Source organism: Typopeltis vanoorti, chromosome 12 (assembly GCF_054136105.1).
Source record: "Typopeltis vanoorti isolate ZY-2024b chromosome 12, IOZ_Tvanoo_1.0, whole genome shotgun sequence".
Lineage (NCBI taxonomy): Eukaryota > Metazoa > Arthropoda > Arachnida > Uropygi > Thelyphonidae > Typopeltis > Typopeltis vanoorti.
This window is the reverse complement of record NC_143560.1, coordinates 113,091,023-113,108,392: the sequence shown is the minus strand read 5'-3', so window position 1 is coordinate 113,108,392 and position 17,370 is coordinate 113,091,023. Positions and strand designations below refer to the sequence as shown.

General features: G+C 35.1%; 1 protein-coding gene across 1 annotated transcript in view; it reads left to right on the top strand.

Moving 5' to 3' along the window:
• The window catches only part of LOC150101143 (ubiquitin carboxyl-terminal hydrolase 24-like), an 824,883-nt gene that overhangs the window by 781,832 nt on the left and 25,681 nt on the right, over positions 1-17,370 (top strand). Inside the window, exon 57 of the mRNA XM_090401261.1 lies at positions 8,716-8,794. Coding sequence (XP_090257387.1) covers positions 8,716-8,794 — 79 coding nt within the window. The remainder of the gene's footprint in view (positions 1-8,715; positions 8,795-17,370) is intronic.

Here is a 17,370-nt window from a genome sequence, read left to right as displayed (position 1 = left end):
AAGAAAGAGATTTGAAAAGATGGTGACAAAAGAGAAGTGTGTGAATGAAGTCTTGAGAGATATTTATAAAATAAATAAAGCATTTTGCATGTGAGGGGAGTAAAAAAAATTGATTGAATAGTATGAAGATTGCATAATTATCAGTCTGGTTTGATGAAAACATATCTTCTCAAGTGCAAAGATTTGAAATATGACTGAACTATAGCGTCTCCATAGTGCAATTGGAACAATGATGGTACGTTGCACCCTTCTATTAGAAAAAGCCCAAGTTCGATTCTCGTCATGATGGAGGAATCTTTATTTGGACTTTTTCAATTGAAGGTGAGTTAGCCGATCTCATACAGAGGTAGCAGGGTTTTTTCTCCCGGAAACTTGGGTTTTTCATCCTGCATACAGACAAAAAATACTAACTGTGGTGTTGGTGGTTGTGGACAGTAGATGGCATTGATGTAAGTGATTGGTAGTAGAGATGCGTAGTAGTGGAGACGGAGAGTTGTACAGTAGGTGTCCTCCCACGATGAGTCGTCGGAATCCTTGGAGGTGTCACGAATAATAATAATAATAATATAGGAATTCAGAAAGCCAAGACAGAAATTATTCTGTTACAGATAAATGCTTGAAGGAAGATAAATCTGAAATGAGAGAGAACACAAAAGAATTGTTGGTAATAGTGAAATAAGAAGACTTGGTTAAGATTGTAAGCTGTTAATACATAAGTAATTTCATATGATGAAAGCCATCAAGAATTAGGATCTGAATCAGTTTCATTACAATTATGTGTCATACTACTACTAGAGGTAGGCATTCAAAAATCCGGCCATCGATAATTTGGTTCCTTCAGATCTCCAGCATGGATTTCAGAGCGCACATTTTCAAATTTACCATGTTGGCACGCCACTGTTTTCTGTTTATGTTTTGATGATGCTGTAGTCAATAAGCATTGAGATAACCTGCTTATTCCTTCTCATTTTATCATTTATTTGCTGCTGTATAGCCCCATTATGGATTCAGCAAAGAAAAGAGGTGGCGTAAGAATATAAACATCGTGCATTGTCGATCGTAGAGAGAGTGGAAGTGCTAAAAAAACTTGATAGTGGTGTCTGTGCGAACCATTTGTGAAACATACGACATTGACTGTTCAACAGTGTATGATATTAAAAAACAGAAAAAAAAAATGTTAAAGTTCTTTTCTGACAGTGTATCAAAAAAGCAAATAAGTAAGGAAGTCAATGACGGAGGGAAAAGGTTCAGAACTGGACCAAGTTCTCATAATCTGGTTTAATTTTCGTGTAAGTGAAGGTGTGGAAATTTCTGGTGATTTATTAAAGGAACAAGCCAAAATGTTTCATGAAGAGCTGGGATTGCAACACAAGTGTGAATATTCAGAAGGTTGGCTACATCATTTCAAGTCACAACATGGCTTACAGTTTCATGCGGTGTGTGGGGAAAAACGTTCACAGACAAAGATGCATCTAATGCATATGTGGATGAATTTGCAAAGTTAGTTAGTGATGAACATTTAAGTCCTGAACGAGTGTACAATGCTGACGAGACTGCCTTGTTTTGGAGATGTACACCAAAAAGAATTCTAACAACTGAGGATGCAGAATCGCCATCGGGGTTTAAAGCTTCGAAGGATCGTGTCACAGTAATGTGCTGCTCTAATGCTGCGGGTACCCATAGATGTAAGTTGCTCGTTATCGGAAAAAGTTTACATCCGAGGGCCTTCAAGAGTATGACACAGTTTCTTGTCCATTACCGTGCCAACAAGAAGGGGTTGGTTACTACTGATATTACATTGGATTGGTTTCAAAACTGTTTTGTTCCTCAGGCTAGGGCTCACTGTAACTCGGTTGGATTAGACCCTAAGATACTTCTTATTTTAGACAATTGTTCGGCACATCCAAAAGCCGATCTTCTAGTGAAAGATAATGTTTTTGTTGTCTACCTCCCACCCAACTGCACATCACTAATTCAACCATAGGACAATGGTAGTATACATTCTATGAAGTGTAAGTATCGATCCCTGTTAATGAGGTGCCTAGTGAGTTCAGTTAATTCAGGTACCCCAGTACAGAAGTTCTGAAAAGAATTCAACATTAAGGATGCAGCATACTGTGTTGCCAATGCGTGGAAGTCTGTGAAAACATCAACACTGAAAAATGGATGGCACAAATTGTGGCCAAGTTTAATGTTTACTTCTCATTCTAACGAAGACGCTGAAAATAATATTGCAGGGTTTAGGGTTCCCAAAGTAACTAATCCTGATGCCAAGGAGCTTTCATCAAGGATAAATGAAGATGTTTTAACGGAATGGATGAATGTCGATAATGTGCCTACAATTCATCATTATACTGATTCTGCAATTGTAGATATGGTTAAAAGTCTGGAGAGAAATGCCTCTACAGGTAGTGATGAAGATGAAAGCAGTGATGAAAATGAGGAAGATGTGAGAGAAAGAATCTCTATTGACAGGTTAATTATGTTCACAACTGAACTGCTGGCTGGACTAGAGCAGCGAAGTTTTGTAAGTGAACAAGAAATCATGAATGTTTACTTGCTCCAAAGTAAACTTATTAGAGAAAGACAAATATATGAAGCAGCAGACACTGCATGATATATTCAAAAAAATAGCTAGGAAGCAGGAAGAAGCAGCAGTGGTGTCCACACTTGATAATCCACTGCCATTAACTTCAAGTCAACCAGATGTGCTGTCACCACCATCAACATTTTATTAATTAAAATTCTGAGGAACTATTTTATTTAGTTGAACTAAAATTCTGTAGAGCCGTTATATTTAGTTGGTGAAAATTAAAATTTCATAAGCTTTTCATTTAGTGTTTAATTTTCTTTCTTTAAAGGATTGTACAGTTAGTCATTTTCTGTTAAAAATGTACAGCATATATAACCATTGGAAATCTGGCATTTTCAAAAATCCGACACCCTTCAGGTCTGGAGGTTGCCGGATTTTTGAATACCTACCTGTACTGATCTTCCGAAACTAGAAATGAAGCTCTACATAAATTTTATAATATAATGAATGACATAACAATTTAATGTGAAGATTGACCTTGTACTTCAACTACGAGACTATCAATATTGACGTTAATATTACTTAAGGATAATCACATAGAATTTTCGAGGTTTTCATCCATTATTCTTGTCTGAATTTTTGATTTATTGTCTTTCATCCTCGAAAAAAACTGTTCACACATATATGTGCTGCCGAAAAGACAAATGATTTTTCTTGAAAAGGCGCATAAATTTGTATATTTTTCTTCCACCAAATAAAATGTATAAAAATCCGTCAAAGCAATGTTGTTAAATTGTGATTTTAGCACTAAATCCGCCTGAAGCTCAATAAATTCCATCTGTAAGTTTTCTGGCACATTATGTACATCAGCATCCATTGGATGAGCAAATATAGCGAATGTGAAGTCTTTGTTTTTGAAGTCAGCAATTTGCTGACTTCAAAAACAAAGCCTTGTATCAAATTGCTCTATTAGTGCCTTCAGTTCATCTCCATAACAATTATAAGGGATATTTTTATGAGTTGCTAGAGTAGGAAAATGATAACAATTTTTAGCTGTTATCTGACTTTCCAACAATCTTAGTTTATTACAAAAAGCTTTGACATGTCCATGCAGTTCATGAACCAATTGTCCTTGTTTTTGCAATTTAAGATTCAGTTCGTTTAGGTATCTGGTGACATCTACAAGGAATGCTAAATCACACACACACTCATCATCTTTTACTTGGTTAATTGTATTTCCTTTTATGTCCATAAAATCTGCAATGTCTTGTCTCAGATCATAAAATAGTTTTAACATTTTACCTTTACTCAACCACCTCACTTCACAATCCGAAAATAGGTCTGCCAAATACTCCTTAAATTGGCGGTGATTAAGTGCACGTGACTTAATAAAGTTAATACTGGCTACTACAGCTTCCATAACATTTGTGAATTTAATCGATTTTGCACACAGATTTTGTTGGTGGATAATGCAGTGAAAATTTGTTAAATTTTCCGGATGGATCATCTATAGTTCTATTGCTTTTTCATGAACTATTCCAATAAATCCCTTCTGTGCACCAACCATTGCAGAGGCTCCATCAGTGCATATGCCAGATAGTGAACTCCATTTAAGCCCAAATCTCTCAAAGACTGTGTCGACTGTTTCAAATATATCTTCACCTATAGTTGTTCCTTTTAACGGCCGAAGTGCCAATAATTCTTCTGTGATGTTGAAATCTGCATCAACTCCTCGAATAAATATTGCTAGTTGTGCTGTATCGGAGGCATCGGTGCTGTCATCCAAAGCAATTGAAAATGCTTCCAATCTAACAATCTTCTCTTTTAAACTTTTTTTGATATCGTCAGCCATAATTTCTATCCATCGGACAACAATATGTCCCGATAAACGAATATTCTCAAAGTCTTTTTTCTTTTCAGGACATATTATACTTGCAACATCCAGCAGACATTCTTTGATAAATTCTCCTTCACCAAATGACTTAGAATGCTTAGCAATTTTTTCGCTTACCACAAAGCTGGCTTTGACAGTGCTGTGGTGCCGCGTTCTTTGCTTGTTGAACATTTGCTGCTGGGTATCCAAGTTCTTCTTCAACTTCTGTATTTCATCTTTTCGTAGTTGTCCATCAATTTTTGGGTGATCCACATGTCTCAAAGTAAAGTGTCTCTTCAAGTTGTATTCTTTGTTGATGGATACAGATTCATTGCACAGCAAACATACAGGCAAACCTTTATTCAGAATAAAATAATAATCCTCCATCCAGTTGTCTTGAAATTGATGATTCTCTGCATCTATTTTTCTTTTTTTTTGCAATAACTCCTGACGTTGTCCCAAATTTATAAGCGATATTCAGAACTGTCAAACAAAATTGTCTTCTACACCACATGCACTGAACTGAACACAACATCAACGCAGGCACCGAACAGAACATAACATCAATGCAGGCACTGAACAAAGCACAGCACCAACGCAAGTACCGAACTGACACGTTGTAACACGTTCACACCCGCCACTAGTCAAAGTGAGAAAGAGACCTTGGTTGGAGAAAACATAGTGTGTTTTGCGCAAGTCATATGATGTCAGCTTAATGTGAGTTAGTAGAACACACCATGTTTTCTCACCATGAATCAGACAAACTTTGCTGAAATAGATTAGGGCCAGATCAAAAGAAGTAGAGGGCCAGATCCAGCCCGCTGGCCAGGGGTTGCCCATATGTGCTGTAGCATATAGAAGTGAGTTTAGAAACTTTGTAGTATTGGAACACTAAATTTATTTGAAAAACAGAAGTCAGTATTTGTGAAGTTTTGATTGGAGAAAGCATTTGTATCAATAGGATAGTTTAGGAAAGTAAAAATACAAATGTATACATATCAAGAATCATGGAAATAAGTAGAATTGTTAGGATGGAAATAGGAGAGGTTGTGCAGAAACAGTATTGAGGTCATTCTTGGATAGATGCTGCCAGGCATGGTAAGATCTGGACTTCCTATGTTCGTAGAGAAATGATTATTGTATTGTATTGCAGGTTATTAAATGGACAAATGGCGGAGTGATTCATGAATATCTTGTTTGCTGATTTCAAAATATTATCAAGAATAAAGACAGAGTTTGGGCCTTGATCATTATGAGCTGTTCATGATTACTCACATTAGCCTAGTTGAAGGAGAAATATATAATGATGAGGATAGAATGTGAGGGAGTGTTCTAGTGTTTACAGAAGAAATACATAATGAGGAAAGACTATTATTGTGAATGATAACAGAAGAATTCAACAAAGATGAAATTTCAGGATGAAAGTAGGGGAAGCCATTTTGAGGGTGTTTGGGTGAAGTGAAGACAAACATGTCTGTCAGTTGGCCCAGATTTAGCTCTTGGTTTTTTACCCATTCTGATTAGCATAGTGAAAATCTCCATAGCTCATTCAGTTTCAACAGTTCTGTTTCATTGGAAAGGTCTAGTTCAAATCCAATCTAGGATGTGAAGAACCTTTATCAATTGAAGGTGAGTTAACCAGTCTCATATGAAGGCAGCATGGTTCCCCCCCACCACCACCACCCAAAAACTTTTTTCCCCTAATCCCACAAATCAAACAAAATGGTCTAAAAATATTTAATTGACAGTTATAAAGAAGCCATGTTACTTGGCCATAACCAACCTTTGGTTTTAAAATACAAGAAAAAATGGCAAATTTAGTTATTTATTTTATGATGTTCTGATGTATTATGTATAAATAATCTCAGTTTACAGCCTTCCTGTTAATCCATCACACTTTTTACCTTTTTACCAGTTATCACTCTGGTGCAATAAAGTAGAAGTTAGTTGTTTCATATATTGGACCTGCTGGAATTTTTTTTTCCCTGTCTGCATGCAATTGAAACATGAATTAAACTAAACTGAAATTAAATACTGCTGTAATTTTAACGTATTTCTACTATGTTTTTGAGAAATGAATAATTTACTTAAAAAAGAACAGCATGTCTAATTCACCATGATATAAGCTGTCAAAAATTTACCTAACATTGCTTAGGTGTTTAACACAATTCGTTTTTTTAATAAACAGAGGTTTGGAATATTAAATCTTTTGCTGACTTCATTTCTCAAAGTTTAGGTGCAGACAACCCTACAGTCTTCTTAAAGGCAAATGAGTGGCCAAAAAAGTTTGAGGCAATAAACCAAACAGTGTACTTCTTATAATAAAGAACTAAACAGACATGAGATAACTGCAAAATATGATGCTATTTGGAAATGATAACTTACTTTCTAAAGCATATTTAATTAAACATTAAAAAAAAAACTCCTGCAGTTTTTCCCACGTTTAACTTGTGTGTTGTTCTTTTTCAAGGTTGCTAATAGGGTATCATAAGATTGTTTCTCCTAAAAATCCACTATGTTTTTTTCTGTTTTTGTTAGAGTTCAGTAATGATTATTTAATGGTTTTATGTAATAGGTAAGTAAAACTATCATATTTTAGATTTGCATGGGATAAAAAGAGAACTACAGGGGTTAAAAATTTAGAATACAAGCATATTCTCTGATGTTACTGTCAACAATGGAAAATCATTCACTTAAAATATGGAATGGATTTTATAAGATAAATAGCAGGAGAGATTTTTAAATGTATGTCAGAAAGAAAAAGAACAGTCATCCCTATAACAAAATACAAGGACTACATTTGTTGCATGGCAATTAGTAAATTAAATGAGTTTCCAGCAAGTGTGTTGGTTGTGAATAAATTTAAGGAAGAGCATTATATGAATTAAAGTGGATATTAGGGAGCAGTCCATCAGTTTTTAACATTCTTAACAACTTGGATAACAAAATTCATTTACTTAAGAGAGATAGCAGGAGAATGAATTAATATTTCTGAATTCTAGCAAAAAAAAAAAAATTTATGCCTCCATATACAAAAAAGAAATCCCCATGCATCCTCTCAGTATCATTTGTGACAAAAGGCAAATATAGATGTCCACAAAAAATGAACAGAGACATTGCCCAATGAAGCATCATTTCTCAGGAAGAATTCCAAAGGCTCTCCATCTAATTTTTCTTTTAAATAATAGTTACTTGACTGTCCACTTCTCCTTCATGCAAAGAATCTCCCTCCATATATAAATCATTGCTCACATTGCTCAGTATTATAGAGACACAACAAGATAGCAGCATTTTTTCCTGTCCAGAAATTATCTACAAGCATCTGTGTGTGGGGGGGGCTACAAAATTTGGTACATCTGCAATATGAAAAAAAGAAAATGGAGATATCTGCCACTAAAACATATACAAATCAACTCTTGAGACATCTAATGACATGACTACTACTATTCTTTTGCACACAATGCAGATGGCATTATAAGGAATCTATGTGAGATAACATAATTTTAAATCTGATCTGGACATTGGTAATTCTTGATAGTAAACTACAGGACTTGGCTGCTCTATCTTTGTCACAGCTAAAAAAACAATGAACAGAATATAGTGAGAACTGAACATGCATCAGAATGCAGCTAGTTCAGCTGTGAATGCCATTCTACTACTTAATGTTGCAATTGCATTTCACTATGGTGATAATGTAAGATTACTATTCAGATATGTTTATGCCCATAAACAAATTATTTATACATATGTAATAATGCTACTGATTCTCTAAGTGAATTAGCAGTCTCAACAGTAAAACATTATGATTGAATGTTTGGTAGGAACACTCAAGTTTTATTTCTCACAAAAAAAGTTGATTTGGAAATTATCTTGAAATTATTTTGGACAAAAATTAATGCTTAAACATCCAGTTATTAAAATTATTTACTGTCTCTTCATAATTTCATGTGTTGAGGATTAGCTTATATATTAATATAAAGCAGATGGCTGTCTCCTTTAAATGAGGATGACAACATTGACTGCAGTAGCAATTCTCTCTTTTAATTTGGATATTGTCTTCTTTATTAGCAGTTTTTATTAGAAAAAGATACTCGTAGAAGTGGGAAAATGGTATGAGTAAACAAAACCTATTTGCAATTTATAATCATAGTGTATGCTTTGTAATTAAATGATGGATCACAGAAATCTGAGAAGCTTTTATTAAAAATTTAGTAAATATTCTGAATATAATATTTGTACTACTAAGAATAATCACCTATAAACTGTTCTTCTACACTTTTCTATTTACATGATATAATTCTCTTTATAGCAATTATACGTGCCAACCAAACTAGTGACAGTAGGCGTTCCTACCAGGGAGTGAAGTTCTTGGTTAGCCTTGCACATAAGTAAGTTAATCAACCTTGAGTGGAGTTTCTTTCTGTTTCTTAGTTATACTATTATCAGAATAGACTACTGTTCTGTATAAGGATAATGTAGTCTGTCACTGGGGAAACAGAACTACAACTTGTTTGGAACAAGGTAATAACAGATAACAGTGGGCTAACTGTTCATTGCAAGTGTAGCATGAAGGTGATGTGGCTGACATTTAGAATCCTTTCAAGTAACACAAAGACATAAATATATATAAACTGGTTAGGCCCTTGACTTCTGTATAATTTGAGTCTCAACTCAGGAGAGATTGCATAGAAATGGAAAGAATGTATGATAATTCGCATTGTACAAGGATGGTGCAAAAACCAATGTGCCTAACTACCAACTTATCGGTAGCTCAGTTAAGAAGAGGTGACTAAAAGACAGGTATCAGGAAATAGTATATGTGAATCTGCCACATTTAAGATGACCATTGGTCAGCTAATTTAGCTAATGCCTTTTATTCCCTTATCGGTGAGGCCTTTTTTTTTTAACCCTATTTAGCTTTTGGAGATAGCTGGCCCAAGACCATCACTAGTTATAAGCAGCAACCAATAACGAGACTGGCCAAGTGCTATCATTTCTTGGTACATAACCCTAACAGGATATGTTTGTCTGAAATAGTGTGGGTTCTATGGTTAATTTTCTTGAGTTTACAGGATGAAAAACTTGAGTTTCTGGGAGAAAAAAAAAACTGCTTGCCCATGCCAGAGATTGACTAACTTGGGGAACCAGTTGAAGAAAGGCTTAGAAAAAGTTACTACAGTCGGCGACTAGACTTGAACTTAAGTCTATCTTCAGGCAACCTAGCACCACTTCCACTGAGCTACACAGGCTTTCAGTGGTGTAACCACTGAAGGCCTGTGGAATGAGCAACAAGCCAAGTATTCAGTTCTTAGCTTGTTGTTCAATCTATATTAATGATATTGGGAAAGACATGCTGGGTGATATTCAGTTTATTGATGATGCAAAGATAGGCAGGACAATCAGGAATGTTACTGACATGCAACTTACAGAATGATTTGAATAGGTGAGAACTGTGAGTAAATGATAAAGACTATCAGTTCAATGTGTAAAGTTGTGCACTTTGGTGGGATTATGCTTGAAGGAATCTTGCAGTTATGGTGAATAGGAAACCAAAGGTCACATAGCAAAAATTGCAAATATATATTTCAGAGGCCAATTGCAATGCTGAAAAGAACATTGTCATATAAAGACAAGGAAGTTGTTTTGTCTCTTTACAAGGCCTTGATTTTAATTTTAATGGAACCTATGTTATCAAGATTTTCTTGAAGAAAAACAAATGAACAAAGTAAATAACTTTAATGAAAATAGCACAAATATTTCATACTGAAATTAACAGACATCGTGTGGAACAAACTAGAGACAAAATGCAAGATAAATATAACAATCAGTTAATCAATGAAACAACTGCCATGTGCTAGAAGGTTCACATAAATAATTTCTAATATTTACAATAGATGAGAATCTCCCAAACTTTGGGAGTGGGAGGCAATCATTCTGATTTGAATTCTGGCATTACCAACCCTATAGCCAGAATCTTGAAGTTTTACCTCATGCCCACATATTTTTCTATCTACAAAAGATACTTTCACTTCTGTACCTAGCTGGTGTTTACCAGATTCCTTGTGATACTCTGGATAGACAGGTTGCTCTGTGTAAAATAGAATGCTAAACATCAATACTATATTGTTGTATCCAAAATGTTGAAAGTTGGGTCTTGCACAACATAGTATTAGTACCAAACAGTATCCTATGAATGCAGCTCATCTTCTCCATAGAAACAGCTTTAAATATGAACATCTCTTCAAAGAAAGTTTGAGCACTTTTACTAGCATAATTTGAACTGGAATGACTGTCTCTCTCTCTCTCTCTCTCTCCAAAGTTTGGAAGATTCTCATCCTATGTAAATATCAGAAATTATTATTTTTCCTTTATATTTATTTGATCCTTCTAGCAGGTGACACCATTGCATTGGTTAATGGATCATTGTATTTACCTTGTATTCTGTCTCTTTGAATTACTTATTCCAGCTGGTTGGCCAAGTGGTTGCATATCTGCTTTCCAGCCAGAAGACTGCGGGTTCAAATCCTGCCGTGTGCATGGATGTTTGTGATCTGTGAAAATACTAGTGGCAGCGAGCAGTAGATGGTGTTGGTGTAGATGATGCAGTTTGCTGTAGTTGGTGAATTGAGTGGTGGACACACAGAGTTGAACAGTAGGTGCCCTCCCTCGATGAGTATATGGACTCTTTGGAGGTGTCACATAAGAATAATAATGTACTGTTAATTTCATTACACAATATATTTGAACAGTTTTCATTAGTTATTTACTTTGATGTGTTTTCTCTCTCTCTCATGAAGGTCTTGATATGACTGCACTTGGATATTTGTTGTAGATTTCACCTCCTGGGTTCCAAGGAAATAAAGAAACTGTGTGTTTGGAGGGAGAAGAATATAAAGGAGACTTACAAAGATGATATCATTATTATTTCATGTAAATTATAAGGACAGTTTGTGGACTGCATACACGGTACACAGGAGAAAGAGGAATAATATGATGTTTGAGAATATGATATATTCTTTTTAAAACTATATTTTTCTTTTCAGTATGAAATTCACTTTTATCCTGCTCAAAACTAAATGGTGATAACTTCCTCATTTCAAATCCTCAGTATACTAACATACTCGATATACTATCAGAATAATTAATAGGTCACATCAAATGCAACAATATAATTATGTATACTGCAGTATACAAAACATTTAATGATGTCAGCCATCAGTGTATTATTGATCTTATTTGTGAAGCAATGAGAAGCGTTATAGCAAGGTGAGTAAGCTGAAGAGATAAACAATTTTAAGAAATTTATAACAGATATACTAATTATTGACAGTATTTATTCATATTTAAAATCAAATTAAAGTCTCCAGTCTGCAATAATCATATCTGAGCAACACATTCAGTATTCTGTGTCTGCTGCTTTAACTATATCATTTTCTAAGCATCCATCTCAAATCAAAATTAACTGTCAGATTTTTGGGAAAGACAATATACTATAATATTATTAATACTTCCTATATTTCGGTAATGTTACATTACCATCTTCAGGGAACATAAAAATAATGATATGTGCATGCAGGTACTAACACTAAACAAATATGGCTATTTTGTTTGGCAAGGAAAATTCTATAAACAAATAGAGGGGACAGCCATGGGTTCTCCACCTCTGGCCAACTTCTTTATGGAGACCTTTGAAGAAAAAGATTTAAACTCGGCTCCACTTAAACCTACTGTTTGGCTATGCTATGTAGATGATGTGTTTGCTATTTGGCCTCATGGCTTAGACACACTCCACAACTTCTTATCACTTAAACAATCAACACCCCAGGATCCAGTTTACCTTGGAAAAAGAAAACAATAACAATCTCCCTTTCCTGGACATTCTGATTACACGCCAGCCTGGTGGATCCCTGGCTTTCTATGTTTACAGAAAACCTACACATACAGGTATATACATTCACCAGTGATCACCCACCCCCTCCCAATAATATGGGATTATAAAAACCCTATATAACATGGCAAAATTGATCAGTTCAGATAACAATGCCCTTACTACTGAACTTAACCATATTCTAAACACCTTTGTAGCCAATGGCTACAACCCCCATAAAATACAAAAATTAAATACAAAAAAAACAAAAATATTAAAACCAATTAACCTCACCCCCCCCCCCCTTCATAACAGGGACCACTCTAAATCTATCACCATGCCTTATATTCAGGGTACTTCTGAGAAGCTAACAAAAATCCTAAAAAAATATGACTTGACAACTTGTTACAAAACATATAAAAAATTGGCATCTCTTATCTGCTCTACCAAGGACCAGCCACTTCTCTTAGACCTACCTGAAGTATACAGATCCCTTGTAGCTGCAAACTGTCTTACTATGGTCAAACAGACAGGAATCAGCTAATATCAGGATATCCGAACATAAGGATTATATCCGGTTCCTCCAATACAGCCACTCAGGACTTGCTGCCCATGCTTTGGACACCCGTCACAAAATACGCTGAAAGAAAGCTACTTTACTACACCCAGCAAGTATGAATATGAGAAATTATTCTTGGAATCAGCCTCAACAAAACAAATTTAGATGCATGAGATTGTCCCAAATATGAGAAGCTTGCATTCTTAGAACATCAGTCCAACAGCCAAGACTATCCAATTTAGCCCACTAGGTGGCACCTTTAGGACTCTAGACCGACTTCAGTTGTTTTCTTCAGCCATATTTGTTTAGTGTTAGTGCCTGCATGCACATATTATTTTTATGTTCCCTGAAGAGGGTGAACAACGTGAGGAGCTTAAGGATCTTCCTCAGCCATAGCCAAGTTAGCCGGTCTTGGGCGTGGACAGCAGGGTTTTTTCCACCAGTTTATCTGGTGTTTTTCATCTCGCAAGCAGGCAAACCGGTCTGAGGACACACGGATTACAGTCAGGAATACTGACCCAGCCATAGGTCTGATTCGTCAGCCTATGCCGGTTCCGGAGCCCGGATAAAATTCGAGGGGACTAGATGGTACTGTGAACTCCCATAAAAAGAGGGAACGCAGTATCATCACACAAAATTTATTTATTTAATAATCAGATGTTTATTCTTATACTTTTGTGTATGTATGCTATCTATGTGTGTGTGTGTGTGTATGTGTGTTAAAGATAACAAGAAATTTTATATACTTGGGTTTAATCCTTTTTTTTTTACCCAAGCAAGCAAGCCAAGTTTGTGCCTGAAGTATTTTCAGGTCTGAGGCAACTCATGGTAAAGCTTGCATAAGTTCTGATAACTTGCTTATGTATCCCATAATACAAAGCACATATCCTTATGGACATGTATAATGCTATGTATTATGGGAAGGGTCACTACCCAGACTGGTTTCCCTGTTTAAGTGCAGGGTTATCTCTCGAAAAACTCGTGTGATCCCCCGGATCACCCAATAATGAGCGACCTGCAGAATCAAAAACTCAGCATTGTTCCCCTCAGTAACAGGCTCACCCTGTTACCGAGAAGAACTCTCAGCACATATCCTTATGAACATGTATAATGCTATGTATTATGGCAAGGGTTACCACCCAGACCGGTTTCCCTATTTAAGTGCGGGGTTACCTCCAAAAACTCATGGGATCCCCCGGATTACCCAATAATGAGTGACTCGCAGAATCAAAATCTCAGCATTGTTCCCCTCAGCAACAGGCTCACCCCACCACCAAGCGGAGAAGCTCATATTTCATCTAAGGGTTAACAGCAACAGCCATGCCTCAGTTAACTTCATGGGCTACAGCATTGCTATTCATTATCCCCCCCACCACCACCACCTGGGTAGCAGCAACAGCCGTGCCTCAGTAGACTTCATTGGCTACAGCATTGCTATCCACCACCCAGGCCTCCAACCAGTTTCGACCTAGAGGTCTCGTCAGTGGGAGCCTGACCCAGAGGTGGTGATATCAATGTTGAAGTAATGCAGAACTTATATTTACCTATGCGAGTTGCTTTAACCTTATTAAATAAAATTAAATAAAAATAAAAACTTGGTATTAAATAAAAATCTCAGGATGAGAGAAAGATGCAGAAAGTTTTTTACCTTGGGTGTACTATACGTTAAAGATACCAAGAAATTTTATAATAAATTTAGTTTAATTCTTTATCCAAGTGTGAGCAAACAAAGTTTGCGCCTGAAAGTATCTTCAGGAACAGGCGCAAACTTTGTTTGCTCACTTGGATAAAGGATTAAACTAAATTTATTATACTCTAACCAATTGAAAAATAAACTTTCACCAAGAAATTTTATATACTTGGTTTTAATCCTTTTCTTCCCAAACAAGCAAGCAAGCAGCACCTGAAGTATTTTCAGGTCTGAAGCAAAGGTAGAGGTAGCTTAAGCTCTGATCACTTGCCTAAGTATCCCATAATACAAAGCACATATCCTTACGGACATATATAATGCTATGTATTATGGGAAGAGTCATTACCCAGGTCACTAACTGGTTTCGACCTTTATTGAGGTCTTGTCAGTGGGAGCCCGATCCAGAGGTGGTGATACCAAGGTTGAAGTAATGCAGAACTTATATTTACCTATATGAGTTGCCACAAGGTGCTTTGACCGTATTAAAATAAAAATCTCAGTAAGTACACCCAAGGTAAGAAACTTTCTACATCTTTCTCTCATCGTGAGATTTTTATTTAACAAGGTCAAAGCACCTTGTGGCAACTCTTATAGGTAAATATAAGTTCTGCATTACTTCAACTTTGATCTCACCACCTCTGGGCCTGGCTTCCACTGACGAGACCTCAATAAAAGTCGAAACTGGTCTAGGTAGTGACCCTTCCCATAATACATAGTAGTATACATGTCCGTAAGGATATGTGCTTTGTATTATGGGATACTTAGACAAGTGATCAGAGCTTATGCCACCTTTACCATGAGTTATCTCAGACCTGAAAATACTTCAGGTGCAAAGTTGGCTTGCTTGCTTACTTGGGAAAAAAAGGATTAAAAGTTTCTTGGTATTTTTAATGTATAGTACATCCGAGGTAAGAACCTTTCTACATGCACATGTATTCTTCTTAGGTTAGTTGGTCATTCATTATGAATTTTTTTATGCAAATGAGCCTTGTATATTATTGCATTTGACTATGACTACTGTTCCCCCACAGATTCAAAATAATATCACACAATTGTCCATTTTTTGTGTGTTCATTCTAATGATATGATGAGACATTCATCACAAAATATAAATGTTATATTAAATGCTTTATTTGTTTGTAGTTAATTTATATTTATAGAAAGTTCACTATAATGTCAGCTAAGTGTAGAGCAAGTGATGTTATTTGAGAAAGAACAGCACAGAAACTAAGATTATGATGTTTCAGATAAAGCAAAGTTAATTCTCTAGAAAATTTCTCACATTGAGACCATGTTTTTTCAACATATGAGTTTAACAAAATAAACAAATATATCACCTACAAGTTTCACAAGTCTTCCGACTTACATCATCATGGGTTTAAGCAAAAGTTATACACACAAAAAAGGACTAGAAACAATTAATTACACATAGCAGATGTTATTAGAACTTCCCAATTAGAACGTAAGACATAATAAATAACATAAAATGGATTTAACTTATGTATGTATTTTTATTAGTATAAAATTTTTGGGATCTTCAGTGTGACTTTCAAATTAAACAAGAACATTAACTAGTATATTCAACACTGAAACACACAGACTGCTCATACATGATGTAGAATATCATAGTATAATTATATTAATGTTCTAGTAAAAATAACTTTATAATACTTATAAAGATTATTATCATCATCATACGTATCAAGGATTTAGGCCTAGTATGGCCTGTTCCGGCCTGAAGTCATCGTTGAATCGTTTAAGAGGACGTCCTGGTTTTCTTTTTCCTAATGGCTTGTACTTTAAGGCTTGTTTTGGTAATCTTTCTGTTTTCATTCTTTGAACGTGTTCCATCCATCTATGTTTATATTTTTTAATTTTTTCAATTACTGGTTCTTGGTTTAATTCTTTCATAATATCTTCGTTTCTTTTGTGATCAAATAGGGTATACTTTGCAGTTTTTCTCATAAACTTCATTTCTACTGTTGTTAATCTTTTTTTGTTTTATTGTCCAGATTTCGCTTCCATACATTAAGACCGGTAGGGCTAATGTATTGTATACTTTTAGCCTGGTTTGTTTTTGAACTAGGTTTGGTTTAAATATAGAGTTAATTACTCCTGTTATTTTTAAATATTTTGCAATTTTTATGTGTATATCTTTTTCATTTTCATAAGTGATCATACATCCTAGATAGTTAAATGAATTCACCTGTTCTAAGATCTTGTTATCTAATACTATTTTAGTTCTTGCTGGATCTTGTCCTTTAAAGGCCATAGTTTTTGATTTTTCCATTGATATTATCATACCATAATCTTTGGATATCTCATTTAGATTTAAAATAGCTTTCTGTAAGTTATCTTCAGAATTTGTAATTATTATTTGGTCGTCTGCAAAGAGGAGAGTGTTTAAGTTAACTGTAGATGAAAGTTTAATTCCTTGATGTAAATTTTTACTTCATTTAAGTAGATATTAAAAAGAGTTGCTGAGAGGGGACATCCCTGTCGGACCCCTTGGTTTATCTCTCTTGTATATGATAGCTCATGATTTAATCTTATTTGTATTTGATTATTTTCATATATACTTGTGACAGCTTTTAGGATATTATTTGGTATTTGTCTTTCTTTTAATATGTTAAATAATATGTTTCTTTTAACTTTGTCAAATGCTTTTTTAAAGTCAATAAATGCAATATGTGTTTCTAAATTATATTCTCTTCTTTTCTCTATTATTAATTTTAGGCAGAAGGCTGGGTCTATACATGATCGTCCTTTTCTAAATCCATTTTGTACCTCTAGAATAAAGTTTTCGGAATATTTCATTAGTTTGTTATTTAAGATTCTGCTGTATATT